Below are 18,534 nucleotides of genomic sequence, written 5' to 3' on the forward strand. Positions count from 1 at the left end.
GGCTTAGATGAAACACTTTTATTAAAATGCTTAATTATATAAAAGCAACTTGTGAAATAGAACTCTCAACTCAAGGGCAAAGACAGGCCATCTTAGTGATAAAGTGGGTGAGCACAGAATCAAAAGTCTTTTAGGCCTGGAAGGTAGGGGTTGGGGGACAGGAGTCTTCAGAACTGCTTAGGATACTGGTGAATAAATAGAACCAAAGAACTCACAGAGAAGCGAGCAAACATTCAAACAAACAGCGGCAAACAACGCCCCCCCCCCCCCCCCCCCAGCCATTCACACAAGGGTCACAACACCTTGGTGTAGGGAAATGAGGGGAAGGGGAACAGGTCACCTGGGGGCTGCATGCCAAACAGACTGGGAAGGCAGACTGCCAGCCTCAGACTCAGTAGAACTAGAAGTTCCAGGAAAGGGGCATTTTGGAAAGGCAGCACTAGATGTGGAAGGATTTCCTCAGCGAGCCCAGGCAGAGGGTGGGCCCATCAGCACTAAGCAGAGCCGATCCTGAAGACAAAGCGTGGTTGTGTGAAGGGGTACTGGGTCAGGCCCCCACATGCAGCATCCTGGTATAAACACAAGGTGTCTGCCATCAGGCCCAGATGCACTGTGACAGACATCCAGCAGCCCAGATTACAAGGCCCCTAGGCTGGACTTAGTTGCACTGCTGGGAAGACCAGGGATGGGCAGAGTGGCCTGCACTCGTGGAGGTGGTGGTGCTGCTGAGGGCAGGCCCTGGGGATGCATGACCCCGTACCAAAAGCAACTTGGGGAAGAAAGGGTTTATTGGGCATACATCAGTGGGGAAAAGTATAACCCTCTGCCCAGCTAGCTTCCTTATATAGTCGAGGTCCACCTGCCTAGGGATGGTGTCATCCACAGTGGGCCGGGCCCTCCCTCATCAATCAAGACAATTCCCCACAGTCATGCCCATAGGCCAGTCTGATGGAGGTAATGCTTAGGTTGGAGTTTCCTTTTTCCAGGTGAGTCTCATTTGTGTTAAGTTGTCAATACAAAGTGACCAGTACAGGTGGGGACCTTGAAAACTGCCTTCTCCTTAACTAGTTCTGCCTTGGCCAGAAGCCAGTGATGTCCTTGGTTCTATCACTAGTTATATCCTGACTGGAGGCCAGAATTGCCAAAAATGTTCAGGAGCGTGGGTTCTGTTAGATTTTGGGGCGCAGAGTACAGGAACAGGAGGAAAGAAAGGAGACCACACCTGACGTCAGACAAGTCTGAGTTTATCCAAGCTCCTCAGCGAGCTTCCTGCCTGCTGGAATCAACTGCTGCTCTGGGGAAGGCGCTGGGGCTTACATAGGACATAACTGTGGCTGACTACGTGATGAGGGGCACGCTGAGAAGTTTATGGCCCACTTAAGGCCCCTTCTTGGCATCGTTTGCTTTGGTTTATCTTGAGAGACAGAGGGTTAATGACCTCTTCTTGGGACCCTTTGCTCCAGGAGACAGGCTGTCTGGGAAACAGGTCCTCCCTCAACAAACAGTCCTCCCAGGGGGGAGGGAGGTGACTGATAACTCCAGCCTTCTGCAACCAGAGTATTCTGTCAGGTTCATGTTCTGGTTTTCTGTTTTTATTTATTTTCCTTTTGCATAGCGACTTAATGACCACAGCTGCCTAGAAGCGCTACGTGATCAGATAAGTCATTGGCAGACATGTGCAAAGCTCTGATCCAGACACCAGGCTGAAGAGGAACGTGAACACTTTGTGGGTGGGACAAGTGGACTGACCCCTCATCCTCATGCTTATTAACTAGATAGGGACCCTCTGTGGCAACCCTTTCTTGGGAACTGCTCTTGGCTATGTAGGAGCTCTGCTTGCTTAAACTCTCATCTGTAATACAACTTCTTTCTAGGAGGTAGAGACAGATCTCTGAGATTGAGTCCAGTCTGGTCTACATAGCAAATTCCAGGTCACTTGGGGCTACAGGGAGACTCTGTCCCCAAACAAAACAAAACTTCTTTCTGAAATTCACCCTCCACTATGAAATTCATTCTTTGTGATCATGAGATAAAGGCCCAGGAAGCCATTGGTGTGGGGTGTTTTGGGTGACTCTAGATTGTCTAGGACCTCAGACATCCCACTATCCCCAAATTATGCTCTCCTGAGGCAAGAAACTTCAAGTAACCCCCATCTCACTCAAGTAACCCTTACTTATCCCATTTCAACATGATATTTTTAATTGACCAAAAGATGATGAAATTATAAAGACAAGCTGTTGCTCCTTCCCTTAAAGAGTGAATCCAAGTGGACCTGTCAATCACTTGGACAGGAAATCTCCCCTCAGCAAAGCTGATAAGCTGATCGGCCTAAAGACCTGTTAAAGGGATGGCGAAGTAATTATCTCCTCATTGAGATGTATCCTATATACACCTGAAGATGTTCCCTCAGACAGTTGTGTACACAACCTCCGTGCTAAGTCAGCTCACTTTTCTGGGCTGTAGCTAAAAGTCTAACTTTTCTGTTTCTTCCTACCTTCTCTTTTTCAGATACTAGCCCAAAGCCTAAACCTGCTTGCCCTGACTTCTCTGGGCATTCTCACTTTTCTCTGAGGACCCCCAGGCCGTACCGCTGCGTACAGACTCCACTTGTGCCTCCCTGCTTTCTTGAACGCAAACTCAAAGTATGACTTTCTTCCTCTTATCCATTGACTGTTTCATTTTGTTGCTGTGATAAAATAACCTGGCAAAAAGCAATTTTAGGGTAAACTGGAGAGATGGCTCAGCGGTTAAGAGCACTGGCTGCTCTTGCAGAAAACATGAGTTCGATTCCCAGCATCCACATGGCGGCTAACAACTGTCTGAAACTCCAGTTCCAGGGGATCCAACACTTTCTTTTGATCTAAGTGGGCATTGTATAACACGGGTGCACTTACATACACACAGGCGTAATACTCATACACATAAAGTAAAAGTAAAGAAATAAAATTTTTTTAAAAAAGAAGCAATTTAGGGGAGAAAGGGTTTATTTTAACTGATATTCCATGTTAGAGTCCATCAGGGACGTCAAGGCAGGAACTTTAAACAGCTAGTCATATAGTCACAGCTGAAAGTTGAGAGAAAGCTGGGGCTCAGCTCCTTTCTCCACAGCTCCAGATCCCTTGCCTAGGTACCAGTGTCTTCTGCAGTGGCCTGGGTCTTCCTACATCAGTCAATATAATCAAGACAATACTCCACAGCTATGCCCACAGGCCAACCCAATGCAGACAACCCCTCATCGAGACCCTCTTCTACGTTGTGTCAAGTTGGGAATTAAGATGATCCGATTGTCCCTCACATCCGTGTTCCTCCTTCCTGCAGCTGCCGCCAAGAATTACGTCTTTCCTGCTCAGTAGTTTTTCTCTTAGACCACAATTAAATTATCCTTCGGAATCCATTTAAAAATAATTTTCTCTCCAAGCCTAAGAACCTGTAAAGGAGAACCCTGATTTCTTGGAAATCAGGGTTTTAGCCTTTCCCTTTCTCCAGCTCGAGACCTCTGGGGCAATTCCATTCCTTGGGGGACATTGTTTCCATAATGTGAGTGTGGAGAGCCAAAGGCAGTGGTACCGAGTCGCTATTTTGGTTATGCGTCTCTATGCTGGGGGTTCAATAAGTGGTGACCGCATTGTGGACAACAGTTAACTCCTCTGGTGGGGAAGGAATCAAGCAACAGGTAGGTGAACACGGCGGTGGTTAGAGGGACGCGGGGCCCTTCTGTGAGGTCTTAGCCTTCTAAATGAAAGAATTTAAAAACAGACTAGTCAGGGCTATTCTATTAGACTTCGAGAGACAAAATCAACAGGACAGTTGTAAATCTCAGCAGCTGCTGGGGGTAGGGAGGTGGGTAAGGGTCTGTCTGGTCCAGGAAAGCAGGCGGGCTCAGCAATTGGAACAGCTGCACGGGAAAAAAAGTAAGCAGACTTGGTACTGAAGTGGGATTCTGAAGAAGGGAGCTGGAAAGAGGCAAAGAAAAAGCTAAGCTTTCTCACTGGAAGCAGCCATCTCAGCAATGGGATTCTGAAAGCAATTGCCCCACGCGCAGGGCTTCTGGGGGGTGTAAGTCCACACCTCGCTAAGGGATGCTTACTCCTCACATCCTGTAGCATGTCTTCAGTTTTACTGAGGGGTGGGACTCCTGTCCAAGTGATTGACAGGCCCACTTAGATTAATTCTTAGTGGAGCGGGCAATAGTATGTTTGTGTAATCTTATCTGTGTTGTGTTTCCACCCAGAGTCAGAGGTACAATTCTGATCTTTCTTTGACCAAAAAATGATGTAACAAAGTAGTTTAAAGACAGTTAAAGAACCAAAGAGTTAAATAAAAAATAAAATAGATTTTCCTTAATGGTACCCAACAAAGTCCAGCTGTCTGACCTCTTCCCACCACTTGGTATTTCAAGTATTAAGGAGGGGCAATTGTTATAGTTTTCCTTTTTAAGAACTGGAGTGTTTCCAAGGAAACAGGAGGTGGAGTTCAAAACTGATCATGAAGGTGGGGTGCATCCTCAGGGACCTCTCAGCTGCTAATATCTGGCCAGTGTTGGGTTTTAGAGAGCAGAGGAGGTTGGAGTAACAGGCACTGAAGAGAACTTTCCTTCAGGTAAGAGATTTATTAATTCCAGCAGGCAGAGCCGAGCACCATGGGGTCTGAAGTAAAAGGCTTCAGTCCCGTCACACAGAGTAAGGTGTCTACTCTTAAAGGTTTTTTGGGGGGTGAGGGGTAGGGTTCTGCATTTTGAGAAAGCAGGCTTGGTATAGGATCTGTGTCATAAGACATGGAAGGAGGCTTGTGTGACTTAAGACTACTTAGCAGGGGCCATTTATTCTCTGAGGAGGGAGTGGCCTGGGTTCATGTGTGGCTCACATAGTCAGGCTGTGGGGTTGGCAGGCAGGGTGAGGGCCGCCTGTGCTCTTGTCTTGCGTGGAGCTGTCTCTACTCCAGATCTGGGTTCTCTAACACAAGCCTGTTAATATCTGGCTGTCTATCTAATGGTGCAGGGTGGAAACTGGAGGAATCAGTAGAACCCCTGGTTCTAGACTGATACAGAGAAACAGTGTGTGGCACTGTAGTTGTGTGACTTTTTCCTTCAGGGCGATGATCATCCCATAGCCATCTGGGAATACAGATGACTTTGGTCCAGTAACCATGGCAATGCAATAATTATAACCAGTGATAGCTAGGCCTGTGGTAATGGTGATGGAGCTATTGACAGTCCCCAGCAGAAGGAGGGAGGTCAGGGTCACAGGGCCGTCACCTTGCGTTCAGCCACCACTGCCTCCTGCTCTCCCCAGCTGCAAGTGGTCTTAGAAGACAATAGAGTGTATAGGAAGTAGGTTAGCTCAAAGAGGAATTGGCTCCCTCTGAAGCTTCCCCGAGGTTGCCTTCCATGATGGAGTGGGACTTTGTGGTGATGCAGCTGTTTTGAAGTCACCCACACTCCTGTAAGTTACCTGACCTCACCCATGCTCTGTAATTAAGCCTAATAAACTCACTGGTTCACCAGGTTGGACTTGGGTGGGACTTGGCGGGACTTGGTTGGTCTGTTGTTGATGTCCTATCTGGGGTAAAAAGAAATCCCTTCATGTTCCCCAGGAAAAGTTAAAGCAACCAGTGCTGACTGGCTGTTCCACGTGTGTGTATCACCCACCTTTACATGTAAGCTGATGCCCAGGGCAGCATCTGCAGGGGCCACAGAGGAACTTTGTTTTCCTTACCGTCTCCCTCCTCCCACCACGGCTCTGGGGTGTACAGTGTTGGTGATAAAGGTGCTGGATTTGGCTCACAGAGTGCAGGTTGTGTAACAAGGAGGGGCTGTTGTGGGTCTAGGAGGGAGGGCTTGATGCTGACTAGACAACTCGAGCCCTGGAAACCACTAGAAACAATGGGGTTACTCTCTAGGAAGAAGGGGGATCTTATTTCTCCCCTGTGGCTTCCAGAAGGAAGAGCTGAGTGCTTCTGGGTTCCTTGTTATGGTCAGTGGTCCTCTGAGAGCATGTGCTCTTTCAGGGATCTTCCAGCTCAGGCCCTCTTCTGTGCCCCGCCTCTGTTCCATAGTATCATTTGCAGATGCTTAAGTGGGGGCTGCTTGGTGGGCTCTAAGAGCCAAGTGGTCAGAGAACTTGCTCATTTGGCTTGCTGCAGAGCTCTGCTGCTCCTCTGAGGGCTTGGCCAAGAATGCTATTAATACTTGACTAATTGTATTATGATTTTGATTTAAATACTATGATACATGGTGGTGAGGTAAAGGCTGGGAAACTCCTGGACACTATTTCTGAAACCTTGATTCTACTTAGCAGCGTGCCACGCTGTGATGGCATCTCGGGGTTCAGGAACTTGTTTGTTTTCTCTGCCAATTAAAGAATTAAAAAGCAGGAAAGAAATGCTACTGGAAATCTTGGGGGAGTCCCAGGAGAGCCATCATATGAGACCTGGTAAATTGGGCTCCCCTCTTGGGGTTCTTAGTCTCACTAATAAAAGAATTTAAGAACGGACACACATGGAAGCTCAGAGACAGTTTATTAGAGTTTAAAAGGAAAACTCCAGGGCAAGCAAGCCCTTCTCTTGTGTGGAAGAGAAGAGAACGGGGAACAGAGAACAAAAGCCAAGCTGCTTGAGATAAGGGTGGCCACACAGCAATGGGGCTTTAGAAAAGAGTAACAAAGCCAAGTGTTAATTAAGGAGTTTAAAAGCATACCTAGGCTCTGACCAGCATCAGAAAGAAAAAGACAGAAGAGAAGGAAGAAGAATTAGTTACTCCTTTCTGAGAAACGGGGAGGACCCAGCCGAACCTCACAGTGACTTGTAGGGATTCCACAAAGGGGTGGGAATTCTGGGAAGGAAAAGCACATTACCTTAAAGTGAACCCACCTTCCTACGATGGTCCCCTAGCCCTAGGATGAACTCTTAAGGGAGGAGACAAGGACATGTCTCCACCTAGAAGTAGATTTGGATCTGTACAGTCCTCTGCCATGAGACTGTCTGGTGCCATGCAGGGTGTGGAACAGCATTTCTAGCTCCATCCCCTAGGGCTCAGTTGGCTCTTGGCTCAGGACTCTCCCTTATGTGGGCACAAGACCTTCCTGGTAAGGGCAAGCTTACCAGGGCCAGGCTCCGGGGCTCTTCTCAGTGGCTCTGCTGCCTGTCCTGAGGAGGAGGGTAGGCTCTGAGTCACTGCAAGCCCTGTCTTCCATCTAGAAGCAGGAAGAGGCTTGGCAAGCTGTGTGCTTCCCCTGTTTTCTGACCTCTTCCCTCCCAGCTCTCTAGCACCTCAGTGGCCCCTCCTCAGCAGCACATTTGGCTTAGCCTGGAGCAAGAGGCCAGAGATATCTTGCAAAGTCTTAGGCAAAAGGTCTGGCCTGGAGAAAGTGTGAGTCTTCCTAGGGCACCGGCTGGGCGGAGCTTAGGGTAAGCTGCCTGTTCTTTCTCGGCTCACACCTCACTCTAGAGCTCCTTTGTGCTGGCAGCCTAACCAGAGAGAGGTGAGGAGAGGTGTCAGGATGGTGGCTGCTCGGTGGCAAGCTCAGGGAAGGGCTGCAGGCGTAGGGCTGTGGGTGGGAGGTGGAGATCGGGAAGGGAGGGCTGGATAGGTGGTGGGTGGAGGAAGCCAGCAGACAGCTATTCCTCGGGAAGCTGTGTGGAGGGTCGGGGTGGGGAAGACTGGACGCCCAGCATCCTTGTCATGCTCGGGGCATGTTTGAGTCCCGGGGGTACACGGGGGGTTGGGGGGATCAGCATTCTCCAGCTCCCACTCGGGGTTTTGTTTTTACACCCCTCATCCTAGAATGAACAGCTCCTACGCCATGAAGACCTGCGCGCTCATCCTTCTTGTGGCCCTATTGTGTGCAGAACGAGGTGAGATGGGAAAGGGCCTCGGAGATTTGGGTACACTTGTGTGTTCTGGGGTGTGCCGTGGGGGCTGGCTTGGGGAGGGTGAGCTGACCTCCTGCCTTACTGCTTTTACCATCCTGTCTACCCGCGCTCTGTGGATCACCGTGCTTTCATGGAGCCTTGTAGACAAGGAACGAGGCTGTGGCACAGGACTGGGCTCGTGGCTACCTGGGATGGGGTGGGTTTGCTAAGCTGTAGATGGCACAGGTATGCCTTTGGATGGCCTGGGCGGCACTGGTCAGGCCTGCTCACCAGACAGGCATCACCATGTACTTTATTACTTCCATAGAGGGAAGCACCCCCATACTCCACAGGACCCTCAGTCTCATAAGAAGAACTGTATTCTCCAGCCCCTCTCTCACTTCTTTCTTGGGGCCCATAGAGCCTGACCACCAGGCACCCCTGTCCTCAGGTCCCCCCCTGCTGCCCCAGCCTCCCGGCCAGGCCTGTGCCCTGTCTGTACGAGGCTAATGGAGGCTTCCTTTCCTGCCCCAGTTGCTCAGTCCCAGAGCTTGGTGCCCCCAACCCTTGGCACACCACGTTTGACCTTGTCGTACCCGCAGTCACGTGCCCTACTCCTGAGCCCTCACTGTACTTGGGGACACCCCCACACTTCCAGTTCCATCTCTAATCTGGGTCGTCCCATGGTGAGCCTCCACTTTACAGGGCCCTACCCTGCTCCAAAGCCCAGGACCAGCTCTGCAGGTATGGGGCAGGTCAGGTCAGTGCCCCTCATACTGCCCCAGCACCCTCTCATTCAGCAGACACCAGGGATCCATGCCTCCCCCACCATGGTCACTCGTACCTCTTGAGGTCCAGGTCTCTCCTCTGGGGCTGGCTGGATGACTGAGACAGGAGTGCCCAGCACATAGGGACCGTGTGGCCTCTGCTCAGATCACAGTGAAAGTGACTGGACAGGATTGTCTCTGCTTTGTCCTGTAGCTCAGTTAGCTGTGTGGTAGTGAGGTCAGGTGTAAGGAAGAGTTCCGGACTGGGAACGGCATGCGCTGGTCCTCAACAACCTTGGTCTCCCTCCCAGCTCAGGGTCTCCGCTGCTACCAGTGCCTGGGGGTCACATCACAGGCTTCCTGCCAGCCGGCTACCTGCCCTCACCCTGATGGAGTCTGCGTCTCTCAGGAAGTGGAAGTTATGGGGGGTGAGTGTCATGTGGCAGGTTTGAGGGTGTGTGGAGGGGGCACCAAGGGCAGAAAGTTCTCAGGGAGGGGACATTTGTTAGTGGAGGCACTACTTTGTGGACCAAAGTTCTCCTCCCCGCAAGTGGGGGCCTCTTGGGGTTGGCGTGGGGCTCCTGAGGGAGGAGCAGGTGGTGGCTATGCCCTGGGGTACACGCGGGGCAGATGGGCTCCAGAGCAGGGCTGCCCCTGTGGCCTGCAGGGCTGTCATCCAGCACCCTGCCCGAGTGCAGCCATCTTGTGTTCCTTTGTTCTCATTTTACGCCTAGCGTCTCCCCCGATCACTGAAGGACTGGGTGGGCTGGGAGCATTTAGTGAGATTAGTGAACCTGGCGACTGGGGCTTTAAGCTGAAGGAACGATTTAGGAGTGGCGGAGTGCCAGCCAGACCATGGAAAAGATGGAGAGGAGACCTGGGAACACACCAGTTTCCCCCAAAGTGTCAGTTTCCAGGCCTGTCGCTCCCCGCTCCCATCTACAGCCTGCCCATCTCCTGGGTAGGGGCCGCCTGGGAAACAGCCAGAGCCCAAGAGACTGACTGACCTTTGTGCTGTGTCACTGGCTTAACAGATGTTCTTGCATGGTACCGTGTGTGTGAGACCATGGGTACACATGTGCGCATGTGTGTGAGGAGACCAGAGGTGGATACTCCTGTATCGATCACTGTTTTATTTGCAGAAGCAGGGTCTCTTGCTGAGCCTGGAATTCCCTGATTCAGCTGGTCTTGGTAGAAAGCCTTCCCAGGGGTTCCCCTGTCTCTGTGTCCTAAGCACTGACATTATAGGTGGCCCACCACACAGCTTTTATGTGGGTTCTGGGGATCCGAACTCCAGTCCTCACGAATGTACGGCAAGCACTTTATCCACTGAACCATCTCCCCAACCCATGTTTTGTTTTTTTGAGATAGGGTCTTATTCTAGCCCAGGCTGGGCTGGAACTCATTATGTCACCCAGGCTGAACTTGAACTCAGAACAATCCTCCTGCCTCAGCCTCTCAAGTGTTAGAATCACAAGGGTGAGTCACCATTCTTGGCTTTAATGTGCCTTAGTAGTCAGGCCAGGCCAGGCCAGGCCATCCAGGTCTGTGTGCCGTGTACCCCAGACCTTGGAGTGTTGAGTTTGCACAGGCTGTGAGGTCACTCCCTACTCTCTTGCAGACTCTCAGAAAGTGAAAGGGAAGAACAAATTCTGCCTTCCTGACTGTCCCAAGGACACCAGCGACCTCGAAAATGTCCAATTCATCGGCACCATCATCAACTCCAAGATTTCTTGTTGCAAGGGGGACCTCTGCAATTCAGCAGTCCTGGTTGGGGGCAGCAGCTGGGCCCTGGTAGGGGCACTCCTGTTCAGCCTAGGGGGAATTCTCCTGCAGACCCTGCTGTGATAGTCCTTCCTGCCACCTCCCCTCTCTCCAGTTCTTATACCCCAGGGTATAACCACTCCTCTCCGGCACCCCTTAAGTGATGAATTATGTTACAAGAATTGTGATGTGGACCTGGCCTACATTGGCCTCACAGTTCCTGTTGAACAGGTGCCCTTAACCTGTCACCAGGGCTTTCAGCTTGGCACCTCCTAGGAGGCCATTTTCCTGTGGTTAGCTGTTCTGCACCCTGGGAGGCATGAGAACCACACCCAGAAGGGATAGGAGTTCCCTGCCACCACTGTCCAAGAATGCATGTCCTCCAGTGACTGGGGCCCCGCAGGCCTTCCACAGAAGCTGTTCAATCCCACAACTGAGTCCAATAAATGTTTTGTTCTCCCAGCCCGAGTCTGCACCTTTCTTTTGCTACTCTGAGGACCACCTGCCCATGACCCATGGCTCTGTCTGTCCAGTCAGCCAGCCCCATGGCTATCTCCATGTGGCTCAGCTTGGAGTGGGGTGTCCCCTGGTTGTGAGCAGGCTTCCCTCAGTGTTGTGGTCTCGGAGACGGGACCCAGTCAGTCTCAGAGACGGAGGTGTAGCAAGGTAAAAATTTATTACGATTACAGTCGGCCAGACTTACTCTCCATGGGAATGGGAGCTAAGTGGCCCCGAGTTAAAACAGCGGAGTCCTGTTATAGGTCTTCTATGACCATTGGCAAGCAAGCAAGCTCAGAAGAAAAGCAGAAATATGCGGTTAGCAATTTAGCAAGGCTTACACAAACTTTACAGCGTAACAGGAAATCTTGAGAAAAATCTTATGGATAAAATCTCATGACGCTATGGTCAGCTAGTTTCAAGAAACCCATTTTACAAGTCAAGGTTTGCTGATTTTTAAAAATACTCTTTGTGACAGAATAGGAACATGAATCTTACTTCAAAAGAATTAAACATTAAACCCCCCCAAAACAGCCCTTTTCCCTTAGCTGAAAAAGTTAGACTAATGATTCAACTTGTATCAAAACCATTAAAGGAAAAAAACAGGGAAATTACTGAAGTCAAATGAGGTCAGCAAGGCGCCAGCCTCTAACACTCAGGGCTGATACTGGGGGAAAGACAGTGGGTTCCTCCATTTCCCAGGAGCACCTGTCTGTGCCCAGGAGGAGGTTATCCCAGCGGTGAGAGGGTGCTGCCTGGCCAGTCTCTTGAAGTCCGGAGGTGGGAACCATTGTGCTGCAGGGGCTGATGACCTGGCTCAGAGCAACCAAGCCTTACCCTGCCTCTGCTAGATTTTGTGCTGTGCAGCCTGTACTGGATTCCACCATTAGGGAGGCCTGTGTCCCTCTGATTTGACAGGGTGGGACAACCAGGGATCCACTATTGCTCTGTTCTTCTGGCCTTGAGTATAGCAGGCCCCTGACTAAAAGACATCCACCTTACCATCCTATGTGACCTGGCCTAGTTATTTTCCCCGAAATTGCCTACACCCTATAGGGACCAGGAATTCTTAGAAGCTGCCACGTCTGGCCAAGATGAAATAAGCTGCTGCCTAGCGCCTTATCGCTTTTGTCCACGCTTGGTTGCTTGTTCTGGGGGGTCGATAATAATTTTAAACTTTTACTGACTTATGAAAATATGTGCTTGAGTTTGAACCAAGATGATTAGTCCCCTTGTGTTCCCACTTTTGAGAAATATCTGAGTATATATAAAAAGTCCTTGCAGACTCCCTTTGGGGCTGCTCTCTGTATTCAATCCCGGAGTGCAGGGACAGTCCGGCCGTTAATAAAACCCTTCCTACCTCGTGGCTGAATTCTCGGCACTTATCAGACTATAACACTGAGGACTCACTGCCCCATAGACATCCATGACCTATGGGGCCCTGGACCCTATGGGATATAGGCAGCACTCTGGAAACTTGAGGTACTATGACTTGTCCTGCATCCTGTGTATTCCTGACAATAAGATCTCTCCTGACTCTTAGGGGTCCCAAAGAGCTGAGATTTTGCCCAAGGTGTGGCTCCCCTTAAGGGACAGTCATTGTCCAATCAGAGGAGCAACCTCCTCCCCTGGGACACGCACAGACCCCAGGATGTAGCCAACGTGCCAACTGGGGCATACAACTTGAGACACAAGTGGAGGTTGTGGAACTTTCCCACGAGATCTCCCTTCTATCGCAATCTCTGGCCTCTGCCTCCCAGTGCTGTGACTGCATGCCTGCACCACAATCTTGCACTTGCTTCTGTGTTTTTAACAACTGAAGCCTATGCATGAGAGAGCTGTGACATGATTGAGTGGAGCATGTCGGAAACACTGGCAATCAAAACAGGGAACAGTGTCAGAGCCCCTCACAGGAAGTAGCGCTGCTAATGTTTTTGTGAAACTCTGCTTGCAGTGGGCACAGATACACACACAGAACTCACACCTCTCTGCTGTGCGTTTTGGTTCCCCTTCAAACCTCTCTCTCTCCTCTCTCTCTCTCCCCCTCCCTCCATTTCTTTTGACAGGTCTCCCAGTATCCCCAGCTGACCTGGAGCTACTATATAGACTAGGCTGGCCTCAATCTCACCATCTCCCTGTCTCTGCCTCTGGGATTAAAGACGTGTGTCACCATGCCCATCTCAAATCCATTTCTTACTGAGGACCTGGGGAAGGAGGTTGAAAGGTAGTTTGTTTCAGGTCTTAACACTTGAGACTTTTTCTTTTTTTCTGTGTTTGTTATGTCTGCATGTGTGTAAGTGCACCCGTGTTGTGCAATGCCTGTGGAGATCCGAAGAAGGCATCAGATTCCCCGGGAACTGGAGTTACAGATGGTTGTGAGCTGCCATGTGGGTGCTGGGAATCAAACCCGGGTCCTCTGCAAGACCAGCCAGTGCTCTTAACTGCTGAGTCATCTCCAGCCTGATACTTGAGACATTTTTAGTGTTTGTTATCTGGTCACAGCACAGGCTGTGGGGATCAGTGACACCCGACCTGCCGAGCACAGCCTCACGCTGCCTCAGGACAAAGCAAAGGTCGCTGTTTGGCTTTTCTCCTGCTTTTTGTTACCTAGTGGCTCAAAGTGAGTCAGTGTGGTTTAGCAAAAGCAGTTTCCAAGTGCCTGATAAATGCAGGTAACTGTGTGCACAGTTCTGGCCTGGGTGGCTCTGCTGAGCTGGTCTAGCTTCAGAATAAGGCTGCTTTTGCCTCAGGGTAGGCTGGGCTCAGAGTAAGGCCTCTGCACCTCCAAGCAGCACCAGGCAGAGTTAACCTTAGCAAGCCCTGCTGTGGTCTGTCTCTGGGCATCGTGACACTGCTGTAAGGACTTCCAGTTTTATAAAAAATATATTTTATTGATTGTTTTTATTTTATGCATATGAGTGTATTGCCTGCATGTATACCCTGTTGTGTAATGTCCGAAGAGGTCAGAAGAGGGCATTAGATCCCTGGAACTAGAGTTTCAGATGGTTACTAGCTGCCATGTAGGTGCTGGGAATCAAACCCAGGCCCTCTGCAAGAGCAGTGAGTGCTCTTAACCACTGAGCCATCTGTTGAGCTCGGACTCCAGTTTGTAAGGGGCAGTTAAGACTCTCAGAAGTGTAACCCCTAGTGACCCACACCTGCCCGGCACAGCCAGCCAGTCCTGACACTTATTTCCTTGCAAAATCCAGTGGTAACAGAGTGCCACTCGGGAACTCTGTGCTGTCACTCTAGGCCCTCCTCCTCATAGCATATTGGAGGGAGGCTGTCCTCCGGGTTCTGAAAAACAGGTTCAGGGGTAGGGCTGGAAGGACATGGGCGGAGCAAGGGTACTGACCAAATGAGACAGGAGTGGTCAGGACCAAAAAGGGCCTGGGCATCCCCCAGAGGCTCCGCCCACAAGCTGCTTGAGCCTTGGGCACTGCTCCACCATCCCTTGACAGGCTCTGACTCTCCTGACAGGAAGCTGGAGGCCCTGCTTGGGTTTCAAAGGCCAAAGCTTCATGCTAAGTTTGGCCTCACCCCTACCCTTCCCAAATCTACACCCCTCCCCGTAGGAAGTGGACGCAGACAGGCAGGCTGACCCAGAGCAGGATCACAGCCCTGAGCATCAGGAAACTGACATTCTAAGACTCTGGGAGCTCCAGCTCCACTTCCTGGGAAAGGCAGCTGCAAATGTACCCCAGCCAACCTTTTTTTAATGAGGTTCCCTGTTGATAGAATATGTGAGTTGCAGAAGAGCCTGGTGTTGCCCAAGCATCAACTGGTCATTCCCTGGACTGAGAGAGAGACTGTGGAGCCCACCTGTCTCCTTCAGTGCTACGGATAACTCACCGGCCTAAGACCCTCTCAAGAACACCAGACCCTGGCATGGCATTAACTCTTACAGCTGTGCAGCAGAGTTCTATGTAAGATCAGACTGCTCCCTTCCAGAGTACAGATAATCATTCCTCAAGGAAAAGCGCTGTCAGCCCTTTGCTGAGTTTCCTCAATCAATCCAGGGAACACATCCCTTGCCTGTTGCAGGTCTGGCTCTGGTTCTTAGTTCTAAACTTTAAACTCTTTCCTTTTTCTGTTCTCATAAATCTAACACCTGTCACAGCTCAAGAGCTGTCTGACCTTAGAGGTCAGCTGCCTGAGGTCACAGGCATGTGGTGGGTGGGGCTCTTGTTTACATCCGGACCAGTGGCATCAGAAAGAAGCGTCTGCTTTTACCTGTTAGAGGCTGTGCTACATGTTGAGGTCTGACTGTGGCCTGCTGGGAGTTACTCTATATTGGGTGAAATGGGGCTTTCAGGCTGTGCCTTTCCCTGGGAGATTCTATTTCACAAACAGCATTTGACTCCATCTTGAAGATGGAGGATGATCGTGTGTCTGGGTGGACATGTGAATAGCACCATTAGCAGCACAGACTGATAAATGACTTATTCTTGGGAGTAGAAATTTATTGAGGTGAATTGATTGAGGGGCACTGGATGGATTAAAATCGTATCAGGGAAATCAGGTCCAAGAACTTATCAGACACACCAAGCCAAGGAAAGGGTACAAGTCCCTCACTGACGGAGATGGGTTAACTGGGCTGTCATCTGACACTGGGTTCCTGAGTCACAGACCAACATGCACAGAACTCCCGGCTGTCCCAGAGGCTTTAGCTCCACTTGGTCTGTGCTGTTGATACCACCCACTCAACTATATGCTCATCTCCCTGCTCACCCGCTGGACCTGCCCTGTCCATTACCAGTTCTGGTCATGTCCCCTCTACAGCTTCCCTCTTAAACCAGCCAGTGGCCTGACTCCCAACCTCCCTCCCTGAAGCTAGGTCTGAGTTTGTTATCAATGCAGACTGTATCTACCTTTTTTTTGGTCTTTTTGAGACAGGGTCTCCCTGTAGCCCCAGCTGTCCTGGAACTCACTATGTAGACCAGGCTGGCCTTGAACTCACAGAGCTCCGCCTGCCTCTGCCTCCCAAGTGCCCGGATTAAAGGCGTGGGCCACCACACCCAGCTGTATCTACATTTTTATCAGCCTACTTCTGAAATCTAGAATTCTGCTGTGTCCTCTAAACATTTCACTGTCACCCTATAACCTACACACCCACACACATGCACGTATGTACGCACACACACATTTATATATTTACCCTGTGGTGTATAATGAATGTGTGGTTTGTGAGCTAATAATAATTATGATTGGCATAAAAGAATTTGTGTCCACCTTGCCTAGATTTACCAAGGAAAGTAAAACTATTTAGCGACCTTCTGTCTCTGAACCCTACACACCTTGTGAATTTATTGTTATTCATTAGATTTTCCCAGCATAGAAAAATGCAAAAGTGTTAGTTTGTTCCAGGCCTGAGTAGTGCTGAGACTTGGTTACATGGATGATGGGAGGAATCACAGGCTGGAACTGAGTGCTGAGCTCAGGGAGGGCCTCATGGGCAAACCCTGTGCTGTGTCTGAGCCCAGTCCTTCCCCGGTAGGGTGTTATGAAAGCTTCAGGAGGGGGAGAAGCAATGTCTTAAAGCAATTTCACAGTGTGGCCTGCCTGGGTCCTCCCTTCCCTCAGTCTCCCAGCCTATCCAGCAGTGTCTGGCAGGTACTACTGTTACTGAGGAATCTGGGTTCCCTTTTGGGTTCTTAGTCTCGTTAATAAAAGATTTAAAGCCAGGCATGGTGGTTTAATTCCTGATGAATCCCAGAGATCCAAGCCAGCCTGGTCTACACAGTCAGTTCCAGGCCAGCTGGGGCACTACAGGGATAACTGTCTCAAAAAAAAAAAAAAAAAAGGAATTTAAGCCGGGTGTGGCGATGCAAGCCTTTAATCCCAGCACTGGGGAGGCAGAGACAGGTGGATCTCTGTGAGTTCAAGGCCAGTCTGGTCTACATAGTGAGTTCCAGGTCAGCCAGGCATACACAGGGCAGGCAAGGTATAAATAAGGCAGGTGTTGGGAGGGAGATGGAGAAGGGGGAGAGAGAGCCTGGCCTCTGAGGTTGGCAAGCGGCCACAGGGCAGAGGGGCGTGGGACTGGAGCTGCAGGGGGGGTTCGGTGCATTTCAGAGGAAGAATGCCAAAGGCTGAAGGCTTGGCAGGGCCCCCAGTTCTGGCTGTCCAGCCTAGACATGTTCACAGTCAATTTGTCCTGGACCTAGCTCGGCGTGCAAGAAGCTATGGGCCCATCCCCAACCTCTTCTTTGTTTAAGGGAAGGGGGTGAACCGCCTTAAGCCACCAAAACAAAAGACCTAGGCTTTCCTGGGGAGGGCTCAGATTTCAGTTTCTGAATCCCTTCCTCTGGGGAGTCGGTTTCTCTGTGTGGGAGTGTGTTTCATTTCTTCTTTCTCTCTGTCTCTGTCTCTCTCTCTCTCTCCCTCCTTTTGGTATTTTTGAGACAGGGTCTCCTATATCCCCAGCTAGCCTGGAACTCACTATGTAGACCAGGCTGGCGCTGAACTCACAGAGCTCCACCTGCCTCTGCCTCTCACGTGCTGGGACTAAAGGTGTGCGCCACCGTGCCCAGCTATTTCTTCCCTTTCAATGAAGTTTGTTGCTTGCTCTGCCTAAGCTTCTTCCTGCCTTCTAATTCTTTAACTGGCAGAGAAAATGAACCCCATCAAGACCCCTGGACCGTAACAATATCACTGCCTTCCCCAGGACTGGGACAGTGAGAGCAGAGGCTGTAGCTGGGCACTGTCATCACACTCCCTGGTCTGGAAGGGAGCTGGGGACCTCCATATTCCAAACTGAGACTCCTGACCCACCAAGGGAGAGGCTGCTTCCTAGCAGACAGTGGGGAGCCGAGGGCTGAGAGCCTTGGGCTGGAAGGGGTGCAACCCAGGCTCTGCTGGGGATCTTGAGGGAAGGACGGCGATAGCACTGGAAGGCAGCAGTCTTGAGAGCACAGGTTGGGGTGTAGGGGGTCCCACCCTGAAGAGCAGATTTGGCCACCATGTGGCCCCCTGATGAGAGAACAGAAACAGGGAGACAGGGCAGGGACCCAAAGCAGCGGTTCTGAGAGCGCTCCTGCTGGAGGCCAGGACTGCCAGAAGAGTTCTGGTTCCTTGTCTTAACCTCTGCCCAGAAGTCTATGGGAGGATGAGAGTGAAACTTGGGGGCAACACCTGGACCCCCTCCCCCGCCCTACTGGACTGACCAGCTCGTACCCCTCCTTCACGCCTCACCCCGATTCTGGCAGCTGGATGGTGTCCCTTTCCTGGGGACCCTCCAGCTCACAGGAGCTCTGTCCTCTCAGGCTCCCTCTCCCTAAACCTTACCCTCTGTGGTCTGTGAATTTCATTCTTTGAATTCCAGGGACAAGAACCATTAAACCTCAGGCTCAGGTGGTTTTGGTGGCCACTGAGATTTCCAGGACTCTAACCTCCCCCGAAGCTAAGTTAACCTAGAGCTGAGAAGGGTACTGTCAACTCAAAGACACCTCATTGGTCCTGGGCAGAAAGGTGGCCTGGCCCTGGGAGAAGGCTGTAAGATGTTGGGTCTGTTTCTGACAGCTTTACTCCAGTCTCCCCATCTCACCTCTGGCCCCTGGACAAGGTGGCAGGAGGGGGCTTCCCTGATCTCAGCACCTCCCTAGGCTGGGTACCCCTCCCCCAGCCCACCCAGGTTTCTGTCCCATGTCGCCCCCCC

General features: G+C 50.9%; 1 protein-coding gene across 4 annotated transcripts; it reads left to right on the plus strand.

The window, feature by feature from the left end:
• Positions 1-4,500: 4,500 nt before the first annotated feature.
• LOC103743597 (lymphocyte antigen 6A-2/6E-1) lies at positions 4,501-10,841 on the plus strand. 4 transcript variants are annotated; one of them, XM_008844955.3, is made up of 4 exons: positions 4,501-4,599; positions 7,781-7,851; positions 8,927-9,043; positions 10,237-10,841. In XM_008844955.3, the coding sequence occupies exons 2-4, from the start codon at positions 7,782-7,784 to the stop codon at positions 10,461-10,463; spliced, it is 414 nt and encodes a 137-aa protein (XP_008843177.1). In that variant the 5' UTR covers positions 4,501-4,599; position 7,781; the 3' UTR covers positions 10,464-10,841. The 4 variants fall into 4 exon arrangements, with proteins under 4 accessions (XP_008843177.1, XP_008843178.1, XP_008843179.1 ...); XM_008844956.3 differs by lacking the exon at positions 4,501-4,599 and adding an exon at positions 7,211-7,478; XM_008844957.3 differs by lacking the exon at positions 4,501-4,599 and adding an exon at positions 7,211-7,404.
• The last annotated feature ends 7,693 nt before the right edge of the window (positions 10,842-18,534 follow it).

The sequence above is a fragment of the Nannospalax galili genome, unplaced genomic scaffold (genome assembly GCF_000622305.1).
Source record: "Nannospalax galili isolate Female #2095 unplaced genomic scaffold, S.galili_v1.0 scaffold1702, whole genome shotgun sequence".
NCBI lineage: Eukaryota > Metazoa > Chordata > Mammalia > Rodentia > Spalacidae > Nannospalax > Nannospalax galili.